The sequence below is a fragment of the Onychostruthus taczanowskii genome, unplaced genomic scaffold (genome assembly GCF_017590055.1).
Source record: "Onychostruthus taczanowskii isolate IOZ18803 unplaced genomic scaffold, ASM1759005v1 scaffold4, whole genome shotgun sequence".
NCBI classification, from domain to species: domain Eukaryota; kingdom Metazoa; phylum Chordata; class Aves; order Passeriformes; family Passeridae; genus Onychostruthus; species Onychostruthus taczanowskii.
In genome coordinates, this window is record NW_024501459.1 from 21,662,394 (window position 1) to 21,687,468 (window position 25,075).

Here is a 25,075-nt window from a genome sequence, read left to right on the forward strand (position 1 = left end):
TCCATTCATAAAACTTTTATTCCACTTACATCAACTTAATACACATGTTCTGAACAGTTATGCTTGGATTGTTCATGAAAATTTCATAAGACATTAAACAAAGCTAGCCATCATCTCAAGTTATTTCCCTGTTAACTATTTTTACAGCACATGCATGTTAGGCAAGTATCAAAAAAAAAATCACAAAAGCAAAAAACCTAAAAAAGTTAAATACATGGGTTTTTGTTTTACTGCTGTGCTCGATATACAGTGTCATTATGAATATCAAGCAATTCATTTTTTACTGCATCTTTACTTGTACATTTGTTCTTAGGTTGCTTAAACCATTTAAATACAAATAAAATGTGTAGCAAAAATAATGAAAGCAACAGCAGGTAACTTTACAAATAATGGAATGTGAACCGTTTCTCTGTCCTTCTCTAGAGAAAGCTGACTGGGTTATCGAACTGTCTTAAGGAACACTTCAGCTGCAATCAAAGATGTACACTTGATTGGAATATTCCACAGATGTCACATGTTCCCCTGACATGCAATATCTATGGGACATCAGTTTATTCACAGCCATGTGTGCTCCAGCTTGGATATTCAGACTAACTACACCTGTGGCTGCAACATTGATTATCCCTTTTTTCCATCGTGACAGACCAATATGCAAGCAGTCACCTTTGCCTGACATAGAAAGCTGTTTTAACACTGGCCTTGTGGGAAGCCACAATGTACCAAAAGTACTATGCCAAACATGTAAAACTTGTATAAAAATTTCACAACCCTATATTGGCCACCTCAGATGAAAACAGATAAATTCCCCAAATGTTAACTGGCTCTATTCCCCTAATATTAAACAAAACCACATGGGAAATATAGAAATCCAAATAGAAGTAACATAAACCTGTCAAATCGTAAACAAAAACTATTGTGGGACAGCATGGATGACAAATGGTCTACTGTTTAAATTTCAGAATGAGGCAGATAGAAGTTGGAAGGCTGGTTAATTCTCCCCTCCTTCTCCTGCTTCGGCTTCATCTCCCTGGGTATCCGATGTCCACAACTGTTGAGGAAAGAAAACAGAGTAACAGGTACATTATTATACATTTATTACTAACAATTAGTAAGTAATTTTTAGAAAGAAGGTCTATGTCTTAATAATAGCAACTTCTAACAGGCCTTACTAAGCACTGTGGAGAAGGAAAAGGCACACAGCAACATGAATCTATTTCTTGGCTATGGCAAGATGGAAATTCAGTTCTAGGCGACCCAACCTTACACTGCATTTAATGAGCAAGTTTATGAACAATCAAAACTCAAGTACCTTACTCACAGGGCTCACTAAAATACGACTAACAAGCAGGCAAGAATCAGACCTACTGAGCAGGTAAGTGAGAATTGGGAACTAACAGCAATTTCTTTCTCCTCCATCAAGTTTTACATGCCTTTCTGAAGGAAAAGCTTCAGTAAAATTATAGCTCCACATGCAGTGCTACAGCAAATGTTACCTTTTCTTCAGAACAGGCATCTGAAGGTTTTCTGTTTTTTTAAACCCCAAAATATTTCATCAAAATCTCTACCCCTTGGCTATGTTGAGTTAATTGTGCTCCCCTTTAGCAACTTTCAGAACACTGAGCTGCCAACTTGGCGAGCAGGGCAAACATGGAAGAAAATCAGGCTAAGCATGCACTATGCACAAAATGTTATGTCAGCTCCATAGAATCATACTAAGGAACCACATATCAAGATTAAGTACCAGCTAAGGAAACTGAGCATCAGTTCCAGAGCAACAGTCAGTGCCAAGAATTTTATTTCGAGAACCAAATATCTCCATGTTGGCTGCTTCCAAACTATCCCCAGCCTAATATGATTTGTCATCTCTCACTTTATGGAGTTAGAGAAGTATTAACCAAATCATTCATGCTCTATAGTATAAGGTGGTAAAACATAAAACCAACTAATTCTCTCCACTGACAGTGTTATAGCACTGAAGTCTTACAGAATGCCTTTATTTTTAAAATCCATCATCAGAAACATTTCATGCTTTCAGGAGCAGAAGGCAACCATGACATCTGTAAAAGACCAGTAGCCTTGTCCTTGCTCTGAACATAATACATGGTATCTGCACTTAATCTTCCTTGCTGAAGGCATTAAGCAACAAGTTATTTTACTGAAGATAACAGCACACCAATAGTCTGTTTCTAGACCTGCACTGCAATCTTTAGTACATTATTGTATTACTACATTAGTCCCAAATTCAGTGCTATTCTTGTAAGGAAAATTAGTAAGAACAATTCTATCATTTTATCAGAATTCAGAGGTTTCTATCCTAAATCATCACCCCTAGAATACAGTCACAAGAGTAATTTAGGATGGAAAAGACCTTCAAGATCACCAAGTCCAACCATTAACACTGCCAAGTCCACCACGTCCCCAAATACTACATCTACACAAATTAAATACTTTCAGGGATGGTGACTCAACACTTCCCTGGGCCACCTTGCTTGACAACCCTTTTAGTGATGAAAATTTTCCTTATGTCCAATCTAAAGTACACATTCATTAAGACAAAAGGGCCTGAGTGCTATGAAAGGGGCATTACTAATTTTACCAATTGAGACACTGAGATCAGTTTAACCAATCTCCTTGGGGTGGGAGGGAAACGCTTAGGAAAAAGGACTGCCTTTTATTTAATAAAACAAAATTTCATAACAGAGCAAAGAAATTATTTAGCAATTCCAGTAAAACAGATTTTGATGATATGTTAAACAGCCCTCTGAACACTTCTCTGCCTTCAGTCCCCACAGAGAATGAACAGACTTCTTCAGCCATAGAAGACTCGAGGTAAAACAACCAACAACTGAGTTCTGTGCTACTGCACAGAACTGATCAACATGCTAAATCACTGTCTAAAGCCCACCTACTTCAGACTTCACCACTTGCATAACTAGCAAAACAGACCTTTTTTACACTTATGAAATTCTCTGTAGTCTTTGTCAGTCGCATACATATCAGAAGTTATTTTCTACCTCAAGAAATTGTGGATAAACATGGAATCAATGCAATCATACAGATCACACTAAGCATTTATGGCAAGATGCATCACTCATTCAAGAATTTGGAATCTTGCATCTGTTTACAGCTTTCTCCCTTGCAATGGAAAGCTCACATCAATTATCAGGCCTACTACCCTAATTCACACACTATAGTAGCTCAGCCTGACTTTTGTTCTTGTGTGAAACAATTTGCTTTCCAACTGCTACGACAAGCTTTACATTATTTTTACTGGAAGTCAGCAATTAAAGTCAGCTTCTACCCTCTGTTTCAAAACCACTCATTCAGAGGGCAGCTCTTGAGCAATCCTACTCAAGGGGACACTACACAGACACTGAGAGCAATGCCAACCCTCTATCTGTCTCCAATACAGAGGTTGAGAAATCACTTCCATTTGTTTTGTAAGCAACAAATGGAACAATAACAAGTAGTTTTTGCAGCAGTGTTGAGTTGCCATTCCCATGGAAAAGGCTCCAAAAGACAAAATAAATGTTAGATGCAAAAGCAGAAAGTATGGCAACTCCAATTTTTCACAACTGCACAATTTTACTTGTAGTTATTTTTAAAGTAGTACAGCTATTTTGCAAAGGTCTCTGATATCAGAAGCACAAAGTGTTAACAAGGGACTGCATGTGGCAATAAGATGTGTTTCTTATTTTTTCATTTCTTGCTTGCAGCTCTTCTCCCCACAGACTAAGGAGTGAACTAAGCCATCTAATTACACTACTGCATGTTTGCTCACATGTAAGTTTCATTTGCTTTAGATGTTTATCTTTGTCAGTTTTAAAGTTCAAAGTACGATAAAAAAATCCCACACACAAGATGAAGATTTTGACTATTCTGACAACTTACACCACAGCTGTGAGTCCAAGGAGGAAAAAAAAAAAAAGTAATTAAGACAGTTATGTTACAACTGCCGTGGAAATAGCCTGGCTAGCATCAATTTCCATTCCAGCTTTACCAAAATTAAAGTCAAACAAAAAACCTCTAAACCACAAGTCCTTAAATGGACTTGCTAGCTGCTAGCTTTGTTTCCAGTTTTCATGTAGAATCTCTTCCTTGCAGATACATTAATGCAGAATAAGCTATATGAAATTTGACATTATCTTTAAAGAGGCAAATGCAACAGTATTCTCAAACGCTGCTTAACATTGGGTAGTAGGTTTGATAGTCACAGTTCAGAGTCATCATTTAAACATGCTAGATTCCTTGAATAAAATAACCTGAAAATTTTGTCATTTGTCAGAAAATCATGTTAATTAGCATGCAAACAAACAACCCAAAAAACTAGGCAGGAAAAATATTTAGCTCAGAAGGATGATGTACTATAGACTTGTTTCTGAGTGACAGACACAGCTCCATGGCCAGGAAAAAAAAAAGGACACCTTGAACTGCCAGAAGACCAGTCCTGTAATCTATTTGCAAACTTTGATGATACTCACTGTCAAGTTGTCTCTCAGTAACTGCATTATTAGCGTGCTGTCTTTGTATGACTCTTCACTTAATGTATCAAGTTCAGCAATTGCTTCATCAAAAGCCTAGTGTTATAAAAACAAACAACTCCATTAGCCATGTGACAAAAGGTTATGCAAATAATTTAAAGGAATTTCCCTCTCTTTGACTTACCGTTTTCGCAAGGGAACAGGCTTTCTCCGGGGAATTGAGAATCTCGTAATAGAACACAGAGAAGTTCAGAGCCAGGCCTAATCTGATGGGATGTGTTGGTTGCATCTCCTTTTTACTGATTTCAAAAGCTTCTTGATATGCCTGTTGTGATTGCTCCACTATCCCTTTGGGGAAAAAACAAACACAACAAAACCCACAAAAATTAAGTCATTCACACACTGTATGCAGACATACAATCAGGACTGTGTTCACACTTGCATGAAGAAACCATGTCAGGAGTGAACGCCTGTGAATGAGCACTTTACTTAACAAGTCACTGTTTAATGAAGATTTTATTAAATTGCATTTTCAAATTATTAAAAAGGAGGGAAGTTGTTACTGACCAAATCACATCTTCGAATCTCTTCCCAACACCCTGTGACTATCTGTATTTACAAATGTTTGCAGCAGTTCTGTAGCACTGAAGATAAAACCCACCATCTACTTGATACAGTACCACAATTTCAATGTCTTTAAACACTGCAGTGCATTAGAGAGCCACATTTTAGTCACAGGAAACATTGATGACCTTTGCCTGTCATGCTGAACCCTTACAGTAACAGTCATCTATGAGTCTCCATTCAAACTGCTCGGCAAAGATATTGTGGCATATCTCAAATCAAATTAAATATATATTTTTAAAGGCTTCCAACATAGTTCTATTTCCAGTGCAGATACGAAAGCATTTTTACTTAACTTAGAAGTTCTAGTACCTATAAACTTTGAAGGGAGAAAAATTAATACTTTGTCTCCTTTATTTTAGAGATTGTCACTCTTAATTGGTTCAGTTGTACAAGTTATTAACACTTGGCAAAAACCAGCAACTACAATGTGTATATGAGATTGAAGAGCTTAACAGCTTCCTTTCTCACTGAAGGCACCTGAACTTAGAGCAGGTTCTGCCTGCACAAGTCAGAGATCACGGCCAACACAGCCCACAGGCTGCAGGGGCCAGGGAGGCACTGCATGCTGAGCACAAAGGGGCGCTTGTTCCTCAGCTCTCCACCAGCAGCTGAGAAAAAGGTGGGCAGCAAGTCATCCAATTCACATGCAAAAAGGATTCCAACCCTAACATTTCTGGATCAAACCAGAAACACATCCAGCATGATGTCTGCAAGAGTGCAGTCACATGTGTTCAAAAACAAAGAAAGGAATTTTAAGGTAAAGACTCAAAAATACAGCAGGATTTAAGTAAGGAGTTTTCAGACTGCAAGTCTGAAAACAACTGAATACCAATACCCAGAATGTCTATGCAATCACCATTTGTTCACCTTTAGATAGTCAAAAATTAAAGCATCATATTGTTCTCTTCCACATGGAAGAGTGAGGACACACACTGCACAGTTCAACAGTGCTCTCTCTGCACTCATCACTGATAACTGAATGCTTCAGACCTGACGGCTGCCCTAATGTCTTGAAAATGACCAGAAGTTAGTACATTACAGTTGAGAAGAACTAGGTTTACTGCAAGTTAAATTTAGAAATAGTGAGAAATGTTTAGCTCCTCTCATAATGGAAAAGCCTTAGAAAATGGTGCTGTTTATGAAAGGCAAAACAAGCAAAATGAAGCTGAGAGTTTTATTTTCTAGTATTTTTTCTTTAACATATAATTTCAAAGTGCATTTTTTTCTCCCTATCTGAGAAAACAGTTGCCTTTTGAGCAACAATTCAGAGCACTTAGTGCATAATTTGATGTATTCTGGTAATTTTTACATGAGTCACGCAGCAAAAAAAGTTTTTAACCTTGGATTCTTTAGGAAGTGCAGCTCCAAAGTTAAAAGGATAAAACAGAGTGAGGTACCTGCTTGACATTCCTGTCTGCTAGACTGCCATAAGGAAGCCCTATCCGATAAAATAAACAATGTCCTTTATGAAGATAAAAATCTAATTCCTAGAGTTGGGAGCTTTACATTGTAGCTGTATTTACTGCAAATGGCTGGAAGAATAGTGTCCAACTCAACAGCCATTCTTTCCTACACAATAATTATCAACTGCTTTCTTCAAGGTCACAGACAACATACAGGAAAAACATGTGACATGAAACACTGGAGGAGGGGGATGAATTGAAAAAATGGAAACCCACCAAAACCTACTCAGCCAGGAGACTGAGTTACATTAAAAAAAAAAAGCTTTAAAAGCACTTTAAACAAAGATTTTCAGTCTAATTTTAGAGCCTGTTACTTAATCCTCAACAGAAAAAGAAACTTTGGGACTCAAAATATTGTACCTTCTATGCATGCGACCAGAGATCACTAAAATTACCAAAGGAAAACACGGTAACTCTCTATAACAGATCTAAAGTACAGGTAGCACATACAATTCTGCAGTCACCAAGACTGGCTCAGTTTGCATGCAGTAAACATCAGAAATCAAATCCAGCCTTACGAGTCTTAGGATCTTTGTGTAACTCTCTGTTGTCCAGCATGCTGGGAAAACTGGGCTTCACTGTGTGATGTGGATGGAACACATGCCAGTAAAGCAGACACATCTATCCCCTTGAAATTATTCCATGCCTGTTTCACATCTATGCCAAGCTCAATCTAGTCTCTGAGGTCCCACAGCCATGGTTCTGTGCCACACTGGGGGTTTAGCCAGGGGCTGCAGGTGCTGCCGAGGGCAGAGCGGGCTCGCGCAGCTCAGCGCCCCACACCCCCGCGGGGTCCCGCATCCCTGATCCCTGCAGGCTCAGGGCAGCCCAAGGAGTCTGACACACCAGGCTGGCTCTGTGCTGGTGTGCTGCTCCTCAGGGCACACTGCCAGCAGCCCTGAAGTGGCTCCAGGAAACAGCCTGGCACTGTTTGCAGCGAGCTGGATCTTGCTAATGCATTGCTCTGAACTGAAGGGGACGCTGCACGGAGGCAGCAATGCTGTTAGGGTGGCTCCCACCACAGCACGTAAGCAACTCAAAGTGCTGAGTATCTAATATTAACTTTTCAAACTAAAATTAGGTGAGGGCAACTTACCTGCAATTGTGACAAGCTGCTTACATGCAAATATAAGAAATTTGAGGAAATTGAAGACATTTGGACATTAAACTACCATGGTTACAGAAGAAACTTTCCTAACAAAAATTTTATTAAACCTTTTCTCCTCCAGGTTGTTGTTTCTAGTATCTTTGCTTACTGAACCTATGCACACTTCTTATATTCTGTAGAAATGCAGGAGGAATTGCAAGAAAAAGTCTAAGGGGTAAAACCTCTACAATTCAGCCAGACAGAAATGCATAAACCAGTATCTCGGTGGTAAACTAGACACATGCGTGAGGAAGTTGGAGACAATTTCAAGATTTTGAGACTCAGTGTCTGTTTTGTGCCTCCATGAGCATGGTAACTCATTTGAAAGCCAACAATCTATGATTTTCCTTCAGAAAACAGGAAGCCTATTACTAAAGAAATTTACAGGCAAATCAGAATTACTCTACAATTAGTGTTGTGTCACTACCCCACCAAAAGCAATCTAACTGGACAATGTTTATCCACAAGCTGACATACAATACCTTTCTTGTCATCTCCAGCAGCAACCTCAGCCAAGTAACGGTAGTAGTCTCCTTTCATTTTCAAATAGAAAACTTTGCTTTCTGCTTGCGAAGCATTAGGGATCAAGAACTTTTCCAACAGAGACTAAAAGGGAAACAAAGAACACAGTGTTTTGAACATATGCTGAACCAACAATTCAATTATATTTCAATTTATTTCAAAGTCAAGACAGCTTCACTTCTTGCTTATTTTCTTCACATCCTACATAACACAGTCAGCTAGAGAACGTGTTCTGGATTCCAATTCTAGATATAAAAGGAATGCTGCATTGTGTGCCTTGATGGGGAGAAGGAGGCTGTGTCAATTTAGCAGATGAGTTTTATGTGACTGAAGGATGGATTTCTACACATCACTATACAGAACTCTGGCAGAAATAAGGTAGTCCAAAGACTTTGGGCAGAGAGTATACCATGAAAGAAAGCTTGCATCCACAAAATACAGTAAAAGGATTTGATATCATCAGCCGCCAAATCAGATACCTAATTATTTTACATACACAATAAATAAGTCAATAAATAAGCTTCCTTAGCCCAGCTCCCATTAACTTTAATGCTCTAGTGGCATTCCCAGCAAAAAACCACAAGGTGAACCTGTATTCTTGCATTTCCAGACAGCTAACAATCTGACATTCAGCTCTGTAGCACCTCTACCTGACTTTATGTGCTGTCCTAACAGGTATTTCCTTTATCTTCCAAAGCAAAGGTAGCTCTCTGGAGTCACTCCACCACATCCTCCCCATGGGCTGACATTTAAGATCAGGTTTTTCTAGATTATTCTAACTGCTTGTTAACATAGCAAGTTAACATAGCTGAGGCAGTCATGTAATTTAGCAAGAATTCTATTATGATGAAAAAAAAAAAAAGGAAAAAAAATCACTAGCTCCAACACATTCAATCAAATTAAGGTACAAGCTTGTCAAACTTTGTGATACTGAGTGCTTGAAGTCAGACTCTAAAAAGAAAAGCCAGTTATTTAAAAGTCAAAAAAGGTACAGCATGTCTGAATAGTCAGAATTCAATCAAAAGCTGTTACATATACTTGGTGAAGGCTATGCAGAAAATAATTTTTTAGAAAAGGTTTTAGTACAGATTTTTGGCCATATTTTTCCCATATAAATTAATTACTGACATTGCAGTTTTGCTTCACTTTTTTGGCTTTTATTTCCAAGGATACCACAAAAACGAATTTAGTTCCAACTTACAGAAATGATTGCTGCTTTACAGCACTTTCCTCTCAAGGCCATCCAGCAGGTTAATGTAAATTAATGTCTTACAGGACATACTCCTGGGACAGGCTGCAACTACTGCACTGTGACATGGACATCTGTGGTACCTTGCTCTGCCTAGCAGGCCAACTATTAAGCTACACAAAACTGCAATTCACAGAAAGAGCAAGAAGAGCAAGTCTGGTCTTGGTTTTCGTTTTGGTTGCTTTTTTCTTTAAGCAAAGTACTGCTAATTCATTTATATGAATAATGAATATTTATTGGTAGACTCAAACTTGCGTGAAATTCCTCAAAATGAAGTGACCCATCACAGCATCTCTTTCATTTCTATTGCAGGAGACAGATAATAAAGAAATCAGGCTGATAGACACGGAAGTCAGACAAGGTTCAGCCATGCCTATGTTACAATGAGATAAAAACCTGGAAGAGGACTTTTTTAGTGGCTTCAACATAGTGGATTTATTTGTTTATCTTTAATATTAGCCTTTCCAGTACTGTGGGGCTTGGTATATAACTTCATTTTATAACCACACAGGGGGACACTGAAAAATCCTGCATGTCCTCACTTCCCAACCAAATGACAGCAGAGACAATTCTCTGGCAACAGAAGGAACTCAACAGTATTTTTCTGGAGACAGTCAAAAGGTGTTTACTGCTGAACTGCCTCATGCCAAAGGCACCCTTCTGAGGGCATCCTACCACACCAGGAGAAGGGTCCAGAGCCAGCTCTGTCCCAGTGAGGTTGGGATGTAGCAGGAGGCCAGCAAGACTACTGGTCACACACCTCAGTTCTCTGTGACTCCTTACACACACTGTCCTCACCACTAGAGAGCTTCAAAGCTTGCAGCTACAAGATTTTCATGAGTGCCAAGGAGCTCCAGAGTCAACTGAAGGTTGCCAGCTACTGAGAACCAGGCCCCTTATCAGTTTTTCTCTGTGAGACTTCAATTAAGCCAGGTGTGTCAGTTTGCACTGATGCTTCTGGCAGTGTGGGGAGTTGCCCTTCTTCTGCATTCCCCGTTCATTGGCCAGACCAAAAGAGATTTAGTGATTCCAGACACAGAAATTATTCTTCATCCCTACAGTAGGTCATTTGATTAAAACATACAGCTCTACTCATTCACACAGCAGCAAACAAGCTCCAAGATTGAAACTTTACTTAGATCACAAATGAAGTGAAGTTGTTTGCAAACTGAATGGGTGAATTGCACCAGGAGACAGATAGGAGGAAAGACTAATTATCTTTTTAAACAGACCAGCACCAGCAGGGCAAAAGGAGCTTGAACACTGTAAATCTTGTACTGCAAGAAGTTCTAAAGCCATGTTGAATTTCAAAGACTCATGAACTGAGAAAATCCCTTTGAACAGCTATTCACAGAACACAGCCAATGCAGAGACTCCAACTCAAACTGCACTAGGAGCTTACTCATATTTGGATGAAAGAGTCTATTCTATACAAACAACACGTAGGACTGGTGTGCCACGTATCTCTGAAAGAATTTTATTTATGCCAAATACTTCATAAACAGCAACAATAAAATCTGCAAGCAGATGAATATTTAAAGGTAGCATGTGAAATGACTGAAAGGAGATTCCTACCCTGTTATTTATTTATACTTATAAATTCAGTTTCTTCTGTTCGTGTTAGTCCATTTATTTCACTATCTATTTTCTTTTACTGGCAGAAGTAGTCACAGACCACTCCTTTAAAGTTATCCTAGAGAGTGGCTGTGAAAGCATAACCTGCATGGACATGGTATGGCTACAGAAAGCGAGACAGGTAAGACCAGTGAAACTACTAACCTTTTAAAGTTGAATTACAGAAGACAGTAGAATCAAAAGCACAACAAATCTAACAATTTGTTATCTGCCAAAACATCAGTTTATGGGGAATACTGTTTATCTTGTGCATTTCTCTAATAGCTTTAACTGCAAAGCATTCTGGAGGATATAATTTTTTCCACAAGGAAGAATACATCTTGATATTTAAGTTCTATTGATAGGTTGTTTGTGCATAGCTTAAGTAGTACCAGCAATATCCACCTTCTCTCTCCTTTACCAGTTGATAGAGCAGTGTTTATAGTACAGAGCTGATCACCACACAAGTGGGAGCAGCTAGTCCAAGACTGGATCAGTTAGGTGATGTGTATTTACTAAGCTGATGTGATCTGCACCATGCAATGCATACAGCACCATGACAACTGCAGTCCATACAGCCCATGTCTATTATTACATTTTATGTAGTTAAGGTCTCATGCTTGTTCATTATGTTGCTGCTACCATGTGAAACTCCCATCCAGCTTGGATATATCCTAACACATGGGCAGTTAATGACAGCATCTTCATCAGCATCTGGTAGGAACAGTTTTCTGAACAAAACTGAACAGTCAGACCCTGCCTTTGAAACCCCTCAAGGACACAGCAGTAATTGTCAGAGCTTTTAATTTGACAGCAAGAATCTAACTGCTGTGAAATAAATCATACCATTGCAGTCAACTAGGCAGATGCAGCAGCATTTTAGAGCACTTTTCAGCCCAAACCTGTAACACCTTGCACAAGTGCTTCTAGCACTTTCTGCAAATCTTTTCAGAAAGATTTAATGGGAATTACTTTTTTTAAAAAAGGATGTACTAAATCTGAATATCAACTCTTACTAATATGCTGGCTGTTCAAAGATCAGGCTTCAACACTTCACACCCGCAATTCTGGTTATGACTAAGTCAACAGCATTCTGCCTCTCTGGACTGGCCAATACACATGCTCAAACACAGGAGATGTCAGCTGTGCTCACACACACCATTGGTAGGATTTGGTACATTCCCTCACTCTAAGCAAGTACTAGAGAAAAGTCTTTCTCTCCAAAGACATACCAGAAGTTATCTGCACACAACTTGAATTATCCTAATGGTGAACTTCAATCCTGGCTTATTTTAAAACACTAAACTGGAGAGAGATTGACTTCCTTCATTCTTACACATATTCTACTGCCTGAACAGCAGATAGTCAACAGGTGTCAACATGAAGTACATCACATTTTGAGCTACTTTGATGAAAGGCTTTTCATCAAGGCTCCTCTAGTTTTGCAAGATCAAGTCAGAAAGGTTAAGAGATATCAGACTCAGGAATGTGAAAAAAGCTTAATGAGTAGTTACCAATAAACCCCAACAGCCAACCTTCTCCTAAAATTCTGCCTGCTTCTTACTGCAAGTGGACATGCTCAGTTGTCCAGCTGTGGCGAGGCCTGCACTTGAAGACAGGAATCCAACACAAAGACTTGAAGAGTCCTTTCCTGACACTTGAAGCCTAAAACCACTCTTGTTTTAAAAGCATTTGCATCTTTGGCAAATGACGTCTGTGGGCCAGAAATCTATTTCCAAATCCACCATAAGAGCATTAAATTATTAATTATTAAATTATTAAATGCTTTATTAAAAGCATTTATTTTAATGCTCACTTTTGCCTTGTTGCTTCTAGTTCAGTGCTTATTTCCCTTAATCAAAAGCTTGGTCTCAGTACATGTTATTGCCTAGAAACTTTAGATAATTATTAATGCACTAGATTGCATCAACAGCTCGATTTTCTATTTGTATATTTCCCTCCATACAAGCAGGAAAGTAAGAACAGTCATCAGATTCTAGGAAAATGTAGTAGCAATTAGTGGATAATACACAATTAAAGTACTGGGAACAAGAAGCCTTACTTTTAAATATGGAAAAATTAATTATTAAGATATCTAATTGAATAAAAACATTAGAACTATAGGAGAAATAAAAAGATATTATTCTTGCACAAAAGAACCAAGGTGCAGAATGTGAAAACTCTAAAGAAAATATACTGATAAACTTTAGGTACTTTAAATACTATCAGTTCTTCTCTGAAATACCCTGGCTTTTTGTTTAATAAATAAGCAGCCTTTTTGTTTTCATGCAGTATCTAAAGACACCTAACAATAGTTATGATATTTTTTCTAATTTTGAGAGTAAGTTACACAAGAGTACTAGCTGAACTTAACTCACTTGCCACCCACCCATGGTATATGACATAGGGATGAAGATGACATGGAAGAACTCTTGTTTTTTAAATTCATGAGAGAAACGCTATCTTTTTTAAGCTCAGCTTGACACTAATTTAATATTTAATGACAACAGCCTGGTATTTTCACCATGTAAGTAGCATCCTTCTCCAAGATGTTGTAACGACACAAGAGGAATCATACTGGCTGACAGGACTCCTCTGCTAACCTCACTGCAACACTGCCCAAAAGAGGATGCCACTAGAAAAACCACATGAACAAAGCAAGGAAGTCTCACGCTTCTCTTAATCTCCATCAATGCCCAGGGACTTCCTGAGCCAGATGTGGTTTCTCTGGAGGTAATAACCTTTAAAAGGCTTCTTGTCCACATTCCACACATTGTTCAAACTCCCATTACATCAAAACAACCTTAATACCCACAATGCACCAGAGAAGAAGCTGCAGATACCTGTGTACCTGTACATGAGGGTTACTTTTGTCTTTAAACTACTTTTTAGTTTCATTTAAAAAGAAAGAAAAGACTCCTATCAATTCCCATTAGAAGCTAGCAAATGATTTTCCATGACTTTTCCACATGAGGATTAAGAAAGTTACAAGCTATAAAACAAACACATGCAATTAGCTGCATTGCACAGACTGGCACACACACTACAGAGGGTTTAATTAAACCATTTGTGGCCAGTCATTTTATTTACACACATCCATCTGAACTGTTGGAGAAAGAGACAAGTACTTGCATTTTTAAGAGGTATATTTTTAGACAATCCCTTCCCAAACCCTGTTTTGACCCAGGCTTACTATGCTGCTCCTGATTACAGCTCTGCCCAGAGTTTGGGATTAAGGGCTCTGCTGCCTCATGGGTGACCTCCATCCCTCTTGTGAAAACCAAAAGGACTGTTCTCAGCCTTCTACTCCAGCCAAAAGTGAAGCTACAGTTTAAAGTCACCTACAGAATTCTCTCTAGTAGTTTGCTCATGAGAACAGGAATACAAGAAAAGCTGTCATTATTAGTGGCTGCTGAGGCGCTGGAGATGTCTGCTGAAACATCTGCTGAAGAAGGAACCCAGCCTGCTGCCTGTTCTCAGTACCAGTTATTCCTTCTTCCCATCAAATTGGCTGCCCACAGAAAAAGCAGCAGAAGTTTGAGAAAAGTGACAAGGCTGGCTGGAAGCAATAAAGCCAGAAGCAGGACCTCAGCAGGTGAGGAACTGGGACAATGGATCTTAAAGGGGAAGGGAAGAATTTGACCGTGGAGTAATTTTGCAGTGTTTATGCAACAGGGCGAGATGTGAAACTGCTAAGAGCAGAAGAAAGGTACACTTGATTAGCAGTTTTGCTGTAGTCAATCTGGTGAAGATCTAGAAAGGAAACGAGCAGAGGAAATGAAGTCTGAATAGTAAGATGGTAACTGAAAAAAAGATCTAGAAGGACTAATGGACAGAAGAAAATCCCATATGACAGAAACAATGGCAAGCAATTTTAGTTTATACATAAAAGTACTATTAAACCAGTCTAAATGTGCTCCCTTAGAAAAGAGAACGAAAGCAGCATCACTGTGGGCAGGTGAAGGAAACATGGAAGAAGCAGAACACCCTGAAAAATCATCTTCACGCTGAGAGGTATGCTGGGGGAGAGATACAAGTCACTTAGAAGTAGGTGTAGGCACAAAAATGCATACAGGGTACTTGGCATGGACACACCACTGGTCAGCAAAACAAGAAACAGACAGCATGTGAGGCAATGAGGAACAGCATCTCAGTTCACACTTTGACAGCCATACACACATAGCTCCCTTTGCAGATCTGCCTTCCTCAACTTCGACTACCATGTCCTTTACTAGTTAGTTTCTTCTACTGTTTTGCTTTCCAATTAGTATTTGTGGCAAGGGAGGCAAGTGTGCCTCATATCAGGATACACTCTTGAGATAATTCATAAGACTCCTCAGGTGTTTCCTGCCAATCACTATTGTTTTCTAACAAAGCATGCATAACAAACATGATAGTGAGGGAACCAAATTCTGAAGCACAGGCATAAATACCTCCCCAATTTAGTAACCCAATCTGAGGAAACTCATGTGAAAGGCAGCAGCTGTAAAGACACTTAATAGAAAAACATTAGGATTAAAGTCTTAATATTTTTGAGGGATCGCTATAGATCTTAATAAAATTTCCACCGAGGATCAAAAGTCAGTATGTAAATTTTACCTGGGCCTTTTTTTCTCAGCATCACCTCATTAAACTGCTTCTTGAATACTGGGGACTTGCATCAAAATAAAATTGTGCCACATGCATCAATCATTATTCTTTTCAGAACGTCCTCTGTGAAACTTGAGATAATAAAAAACTGAAACCAACTGAGCTGGGTGAGAATTTCTGCCCAGGATGTAGGTCTCAGCTACAGCTATTGCAGCTGTACTCCAAACCAGAACATGTCTTAAGATTCTACAGTTTTGGTCTCTAAACAAATACTAATAAAACTCCCCATAAATATGATGCAACACTTTTTATCCTTGCTCAGAAATAGAAGCAGGAGCTTCTATCTTTTAGCAGCTTGCACTCTGAGCAGATTTCAAACCTCCTGAAGCAGAATATGGATTGACTAGGGGCTCACTACAGCACATAGTGTTAATAAAAACATTTTATTAGGAGAAATGCCACTTTAGCAACGTAAACCTAATCTGCACTAGGAGAAAATGACCAGCTGAAAGATCAGATTACTTTTGTTGAATCTTTTGTAACAATCACAAACAGTAATATCCAGAAAAAACCCCACCGCCAACAAAAACCAATTGACAACTTTTCTCAGCCTCATGTGAGCTTAGAATCACAGAATCAAGTAGGTTGGAAAAGACCTCTGAGATCATTGAGTCCAACATACTATAACTGATAAAAAAATTTAAGAATTTACTGTTGGTCTCAACAGAACATGACTTCTTACTACTTCACTTTGAAGAGGCATTGCCAATCTTCTGTCAGATTTCAAGAAAAATAATCCACTGCACAAGAGTTAAGATTCAGTAAAACAAAAAATGAGTTTAAGAAATAATTACAATCTTAATTCTCTTCAATGAACTTTAATAGCACAAACTTTCTCAAGTTATTAAAAAATGGTAGTCAACTACTGCCTGAATGGACAACCAGCTTCAGAGGCAGGAGCTGCTGCGTGCCCACAGCAAGGTACAAGTAAAGCATTTGAGAACCTGTTTCAGAAACACACTTCTGTCACGTGCACGGTAACGAGACAGAAGTTTCCAGATAAAACTAGAGATAGTGCAGAATTTGTTTGTACAGATGTGTAGAGATAATGCACTAACTCTGTTCATATTCTAAATTTTATGTTTCTATCACTTACAGCTTCCACAGGCACAAGAAGCTGATACATTAGCAACGCAGCGTTTCTGCTTAGATTTCCAAGCAACCAAACACGAAACAAATACATTTAGCAGCTCCAGAAAACTGCAGGTACATGCAATGAAGTTCTTTCAACAGCACAAAGAAGATGAAGAGTTATCTGTCACAGGTGACTAAACTATCAACTTTATTTTGCTGTTTAGAAGAGAGTATCAGCAGCAGGTACGTAAAGTACTTGAACAATGAAGGCTGCTGTCAAATAAAGCAAGTAGTTACTTTGATGCTTTTGAACAGTATAAGCACTCTGTACCTTTTTACTGTAAATCAAACAAACTATTAAACATTAATGTCAAATTAAATTAGTACAGTGGGCTAGTGGTTATAATAAAGGTTTCTCCTACTTGCAATAAATGCAAGAGGATGCAGATACATGTACATATGTGTATATATATGTGCAAGCAGAGTTAATGTAAGAAGTAGCTGCATTTATGCAGAGCACCTTAGCTGATTTTATGACAAATGGGAGCATTAAACGTATGTGTCAACGTTATGGATGCCCTTTTTGCTAAGATTAGAATAGATTAAAAACAACACAAGTAATCTCATATTTAAACTGATCCATGAATTATGATTTAATTATTAAAGATTCAACAGTTTTGCAACAGTCTAGTCGCTTACAAAAGTAAAGGAAATTACTCTAGCTTAGGTACTTGCTTTCACTGCAGGCAAACAAAAAAAAACCCCAACAAAAACCAAACCAACAACGTCGCTTACAAAAGTAAAGGAAATTACTCTAGCTTAGGTACTGCTTTCACTGCAGGCAAACCAAAAAAAAACCCAACAAAAACCAAACCAAAATAAAAAACCAACAGCCAAAAAACCCCCAAAGCTGAAAGGGTGTAGCTACAATCAGGGAAGTGAGTGAAATAATGAGGTTCATATACATTGCCTCTGCTTCCTACCTTCAATACGTATGAGCAATGATACCAACCAAACCCTTACTGAAAAAGCCAGACTTGGAGAGTTAAACAAAAGCTCAAATTATAACCACCCTTGTAAGTTAGCAAATCCTGGCTACATTTTGCTCTGCAATATATAAAAGTTCACTCACAAGAGCATTTGTGAACCAGAGTACTCACGTATCTTCACTTATTTCACTAATACATTACCAATTACTATCTTTTAGTGCAAATTTTAACAACTTGAGATGACATCTTGACTTCTATGTCCAGGTTTGAGCTCCACAGCACAAGAAAACACAGATATATGAAGAGACTATGGGGCTGGAGCACATGAGGTACAAGGCAGGGCTGAGAGAAATGGGTTTCTTCAGCCCAGAGAAGACCAGCAGACCTTACTGCTGTGTACAGCTGCCTGGAGACGATGGAACCAGACTCTTCCTTGAGGTCTACAGTGACATCACAGAAGGCAGCAGACAAGTTGGAACTTGAGAAGCTCTGATTACACGCTAGCATTCTTTCCTTAGCAACACGAACAAATATTAAGACAGGCTGTGGAATCTCCACGCTTAAAGATAATAAAAATTAGACTGACAGGGCCTTGAGCAAAGTGATCGAACTAGACCTGTTCTGAGCAGTTGAACACAATGACCTCTCTTCTAACCTCAATTCTTCTGGGCGCCTAACTCCCAGATTTCAACAAATTAATCACCCCCTTCTGCAACTGACATTTTTGCAAATAGAAGGTTCTACAAATGCCTCCCCTTTTTTTCTGAAAAATATGACACAGGTCTCAAAAACAAAGTGCAACAAAAAATAAAAAATTAAGCAAGTCTGAAGGAATCACAGAACTGAAGGTAGTGATTTTCAGTCAGAACACTGAATTTTCTGTTAGTAGAAGATATCATCATAGCAAGAAGGTTGTATGGTACCGTCAGTCTGCAGGTTAGCTGTGCACTTTAACCATCAGGAGGACACATTGAGCATACAGTGGCTGAGTTTTAAAAAGACAATTCACACATGTGCACGTCAAAAACCGTATGGCTTCCTGTAGGAGAGAAGACCAAATTTCCTAACCCTGTCATTAAGAATTACAGAATTATTAAACATTTCATAGAACTTAACATAGTAACTTATTAGATGTTTGCAGGCAACTACGAAATAGTTCCACAGTAATTTGAGAATGATGGCAATAGGCATTAATTCTGTGGTATGCTCTTTAAAAAGCCATTTAGATGCATTCGGAATGGAATTACACTCCCTTCCCCCAGTGAACTGCAGCCCCATGACAGGTTACTAAGCATTCTACTCCCCCTCTCAAACAATACACATAAAAAAGAAATGTAAACCTAGTCACTAATCTGAGACATAAGTGAACCTTCTGCTCTCACAATTACCACTTCTAAAAAATGAAGCATCCATAACAAGTGCAAAGAAATCTCAAGTATGTACAGAAGGAGTACATTTTTATGCTTCTGAGGGTGAAATTTGGAAGAAATAATGTAGTGAAGAAAGCAAACAATTCATCTTACTGGAAGGTCCTAAACAACACCATTAACCTGCTGCTTTTCTGGCAGGAAAGGAGTGGTGGAAAAGCGCTGAGTAGCACCAATGTGTAACAGTAACTCCAGAAAGCTGAAGGGCAGCCAAGGTTTGCAGAAGTTCTCCACATCTTAACAACTGAAAGAGCAAAGAAATGGTGAAAGGGTGCTTGGGCACTACCAGAGATTTACTTAGGGCATTTCTGCCGTGGAACTTGGAGGGGGAAGCAACATCACCCACAAGACTGGGCATTGGGCAACGACGTGGGAAGTGTCACATACTGTGCACTTGGAGGACATGCAGGAACTGCTGCAGTATGTGCCAGCCCATGGAAGAGTGCAACTGTCTGGAATTATATCCATGCTAATGTGAAGATAGCCAGTCATGTTTTCAATCATTAGTTTACATTTAGCTCATGTAAGAGACTTCCGAAAGCTACCAGAGCTCCTGAGAACTTTTAACTACAAGCAGTGCAGGGTGTTAGCTAAAGATGTTCAAATGTTCAAAGACATCTCCACTCTCCTCTGTACTTCAGAATCCTTGTTAGCTGAAAAATTCAGCTTACTGCAGATTTAATTTGAATCACTTCAGTTCCAACTCACTTCTCTGCTAACAGCAGTTTAAAGAAAATCCACACCTGTTATATTAATAATGATTTTTATTATGGAAATGACAAATGAAAGATGACTATATATCATTATACTGGTACTTTAGACAGACCCTCCTTTCTACTATAAAAACTGAAACAGAATGTGAAGCACACACTTAGCTAACATGAGGTAAAGTATTTAACTAAAAGCCTAATTTCCTGTATCAATTGGAAATTTTGTATAATACTCAAAGCACTTTTCAGATGCTCAAGTATGGCAATGCACTTCCTTACACAGAGCATCACACACTACATTACTATTGAAGAATTTGGAAACACAGCCTTCTTTGCCACAGTGCAAGGAACTTGTACGACACTCAGTGTAGCACAATTATTTGATGTTTACCAGCACTACCAGACCAGCTCCAAACAAGAGCTGGTTATATTACACTTTAATATATTTAAATGCATATCTGACAGAATTGGTGCTGGAACAAGATGTCTTTTTGTACAGCAGCACTCTGAGGCTGCAGGAAACAAGAGGATGATTTCAACTTTTTTGCAGAATTGTAGAGGTGCTCCATGGCAGGTTGAACAAAAAAGATTCAGGAAGCGGCAAGGATGCAGAGGCTGTCTTTTCCTGTTGCAAGATCAGTGTAAAGGAGAAAAATAAATATTTGGACCTGACATATAACTCTTAAAACTTTTATCATTGGGCCCAATAGGAATGAAGCAAGAAGTTCATCTTTAATTGCTCCTATTCTCTCTGTAAATTAGTAGAACAGATGGAAACAAAGCCCAGGCAGAGTTTAGTATACTTGGTATCTACAGGATTAGAGGAGCTATTTCTTCCAGTACACTATTATTTCATTCCAAAAAATGAGGGAAGAGAGCAGGAAGCTGCAGAGAAGCCAGCTTTGGCCACACTCTTCTAGTCACAAACACATTCTCTAAATTGCTTTCCTCCCTTCAACACTGAAGTTAGGATGGCAGTCGTACTCAGCTGTGATGTAACACCCCTGGGCATTACACATTACTTAAGACACTAGCAGACAACTGAAGACACAACAACAGCTCAGAGCCACAGCCTCAATAAAAGATACAAGAGTTGCAGAGCTGCTTTTGTACTCTAATTCATAAGGCTCAGGATTAAAAGCTTTGAAAGTTTAACATTTCAGGTCTTATTAATTAATGGCATACTTCACACCACTTAAGATGGGGGTAAGCCTCACTTTTCACTTCTATAAACAGTTATAGATTAGCTTATGCTGCATAAAAAATACAGAGATCTTCTGAAAAAAAACCCCAAAAACTAAACCAAACCTTAGTTCTACATTTGAATGTAGCATTGTACAGACTCCTGTGTTCATGTTAAACAACTGAATCTTACCACAGCTCTTTTTTTTCTCTGTTAAAGCAATACAGTCAGCCACATTTCTAGGTATAAATGAACATGCATAGGATATTTCAAGAAAGAAAACAAGAGTATAGTTTTAAATATAAATCTACATCTTCAGTGTAATTGGCATCATCAAAGGTAGCACATGTCATTAGAAAGTACTTTTAAAACCTATCCTTTGAATACAAATGTTTTAATTTTTTTCTTTTTAAATGCAAGTCTAAAAAAGTAGTTTTATTACTGCTAATCACTGCTTAAGGCATTATTTCTTGTGGACAGTAATTTTTCTTTAATATATTAAGAAAAATTGGACTGGCGATGTTAAAAATTAGTCAGTCATTAGCTTCTTAAATAGTAGCATGTTAAAGAACAGTAACTTCTTTGAATTACATATGTCTCATTAACACAAAGAAATTCAAGTCCACTTTGAGATTCAGAAGATTTAACAACACTCTCCACCCATATTCCTCCCCTCCCAGGCACTCTAGTTGCTGCAGCAAACTCAAAAGCTGGGTTTTGTTTTTAGCATGCACAATAAAAGCTAGTTCCACCTTAACCTGGTTTCCATTATCAGACAAAAAATTAATTGCAAACACTAAATTCTTCTAAGGTTTCTAAGCCCAGATTTAATTAAAATAATTTCTTAAACCAAAATGTAGCTTACAAAAGAATTTCAGACCCTGAATTGAAAGCATCCACCCCCACCCCAACTTTCCCATTAGTAAAATAATTAAAGAAGAAATAACAACCAATTAGAATGCCAGATTTGGATCCTCATTTCCTTGGCTTGAATAGATGAGCCACCACTTTACAACACAAGTACTAGTAAATCAGTTCTTTCCTATGACTAATTTCTGCATTTCATTTTCAGAGTAGAAGTTAATGAGTTATCCTTACATGAGATAACAAAACATACAAAATTGGGTGTGTTACAATAACCACAGTGGCCAGCCTGAACTGGAAGCCAAGACTCAGTTATCCATGCTGACTCTTACAAACCCTTGGAGAACCAGTCTTCTAGAAGCTACCACCACCCATATCATTTAGTTATCTCACATATCAAGCAAAATTTATGCTTCTCATTGATCTTAACATTCATATGGTATCAGACCTTCAGGCACTTAGGTATTTAACACTTCCCTCATGTCACATGTCCTTCTGTCACCTGCAGGTGATCCCTTGTCACATATGGGATGACAGCCAGCAGCATTCACAGTGCAGTGGACAACTCTATTGCTGACATAACCTCTACCTCACAAGTGGTTGTAGGATTGAACAGCTGCTCCTTGTGTGCTCACTGAAGCACCACAGGCGTGTGCAGATGAAAAAACCTGACAATCTGGAATAAGCATTCGGAAGAGGTTTGGATTTCATAAACCAGCCTCCCAGTGAAAATGCAGTGTGGCTTGCTGTACACGTGCACATTTTAACACAACTACAAGTCTCAGAAAATGCATAACTTGAACACCTTTTGAGTTTGCTACAAAAAAATTTAAGCGGGTATCACAGCATTTCTACTGCCTCTTCCTGCAAGCAATTTTCTGCACGGCTGAGTCATAACTAACATTACATCATCTTACCCAGGGAGGGGCACAATTTCCGTAGAGTAAGAACTACCTCTTACAACCACAGCAGCATATAAAAATTGCAGAAATCAAAGACATCTAGGATACAAATACTGCATTAAGGGGGAAGGGGCACTGGGGGAGGAGAAACCCTCAAATTAAAGCTGTATACACTTCAGTCTCAGGGAAATATGTTAACCTTTCATAACTACAACTTTATGTACAGTAATGTTCCTACATGCCTCCAAGTTTATTAGCATTCACAACCATAATTTGTATATAAATAATCAGCACATTAGAGGGAAAGAAAAATTCAGACATTTTTTAAACCTTATTGTCAGAAATAGCATAGGAGACCACAGCTTTACTGACAGACTAGAAATAGTCCCAGAGGGCCCAGCACCAATTACTCTGCAACTCTAAGTAAAAATGGATCAACAGTTTCATTATTTCTCACCAGCACATCATTGCAGATGTCTCTTAGCTCGGTCTCAATTTTCTCTCTGTATTCTCGAGCCATCTGCTGTTTTTTCTCAGCGCCTTCCGTCTTTTGTTCAATACTTGAGACGACTCTCCAAGATGACCTACGGGCTCCTACAACATTTTTATAGGCAACAGAGAGAAGATTCCTCTCTTCGTTGGACAACTCAGCTCCTTGCTCAGTCACAGATTTCATGCAACTTGCCATGTCATCATATCTTTCAGCCTGCTCAGCCAGTTTGGCCTTCTGCACCAGCTCATTTTTATCCATGCTGATATTTCTAAAGAGGAAAAATAGTGAGGCATTATTCAGACATTGATCAAGGACAAAGGTGTTTTAACTTCATAGGCAGAGCAACGTGTATTCTCTAGTTTGGAACTGTAAGAGGCACAACTGAAATCCAGCACACAGGGCATACTAGCAGCACTGGCTGCTCAAACACATGGACACATGGAGTAGAGAGTTAAAGCACTGATTCCGCATGAAAAACTGTAAACTTTTAGAAGCATGTTATTTTAATAAACACAAACAAAAGCATCCAAAGGCGAACCGAAACCAAATAATTTCTATCTTATGCACAAAAATTATCCTAATTCTTGCCAGCATTCTTTCATAAGACTACATTATCAGTATAGCAAAATTGACAAAGAAAATATCCAGTAGTAAGCTTTCCACAGGAGACGACCAAATAAAGGCTGGACAAAGAATACCAAGCAGCATTCTGAGCCTTGAAAGAATCAGTTCCATGCAGAGGTACTTCACACAAACATCTGCAAATCAAATCCCACACTGGATGTGAAAAAGTCATAGTGCAACAAACATCTAAATTGTGAGTTGCACACCTTCCCACAGTGCTAACTCCCTTTCCCAAAATGGGAATCCCCATTATGGGATGGTCTGTGTCAGGTATTGCTGCTATGCCTGGGAGGCTGTGCTTTCACAGACAAAAGAAAATTTTATTACTTAAAAATATGACCTCAACATCAGTATTTCAGATAGCACAACCTGGCAGAAATGCTTCATAATCTGTCCTATCAGCACTTAAAAAATAAAATAAAAAAAAAATCAAACTCTGCTAAGCAGAGGTATTGAGAAATTTCTTTTAGCACAGGAAGAAAAAGTACTCCTATTCTTCTGTGTATCCAAACTTGATCATTTGGAGGAACTGGTAATGTGCTCTGGGGATACATTACGCTTTAAAGTTCAACAAGATTATTAAAGCATGAACCAGTTTTGGTCATGAGTGTTTTATCTATTTCTGTGTGTTCCACACAGCCCAACCAAGCATTTTCATTTTTAACCACTTTTGCCATTTTATGCGACGTTAGGAGAAACAAAGGCAGGGCTATATTCCGTGTTTGGGAATAAATTAAGCACATTTTAACATTCCAGGTGACTGCAAGTTTTAATGGCTCCTGGCCCCAACAGGGAGGCACAAACCCGGCGTCTGTTTGCGAATGCCCGTTGAAGAACTTGCCCACACCGCGCGGCGGGGTTAAGGAGCCATTTTAAAGCAAGCGTTTGGCGGCGGTTATCTACCACCGGGCCTGACCGGGGCAAATGTGGCCACAACGCCGGCCCCGCCGCCATTCCCCGGGGCACCATAGGCTGCCGCGGCAGCATCCCCGGGCGGGCGGGCCGCCCGCCGCCCCCGCGGGCTGGGCGCTGCCGCGGCTCCAGCACGGCGAGCGC

At 38.9% G+C, this 25,075-nt stretch overlaps 1 protein-coding gene across 2 annotated transcripts in view; it reads right to left on the reverse strand.

Annotated features, from left to right (window-relative positions):
* Nucleotides 1–25,075, reverse strand: part of YWHAZ (tyrosine 3-monooxygenase/tryptophan 5-monooxygenase activation protein zeta) — a 25,837-nt gene continuing 762 nt past the window's right edge. For both annotated transcript variants that reach the window (XM_041412884.1, XM_041412885.1), the window contains exons 2-6: nt 23,360–23,663; nt 8,201–8,324; nt 4,666–4,829; nt 4,482–4,577; nt 1–1,048 (exon numbers count right to left, since the gene is read on the reverse strand). In XM_041412884.1, coding sequence (XP_041268818.1) covers nt 989–1,048; nt 4,482–4,577; nt 4,666–4,829; nt 8,201–8,324; nt 23,360–23,663 — 748 coding nt within the window. In that variant the 3' untranslated portion in view covers nt 1–988. The remainder of the gene's footprint in view (nt 1,049–4,481; nt 4,578–4,665; nt 4,830–8,200; nt 8,325–23,359; nt 23,664–25,075) is intronic.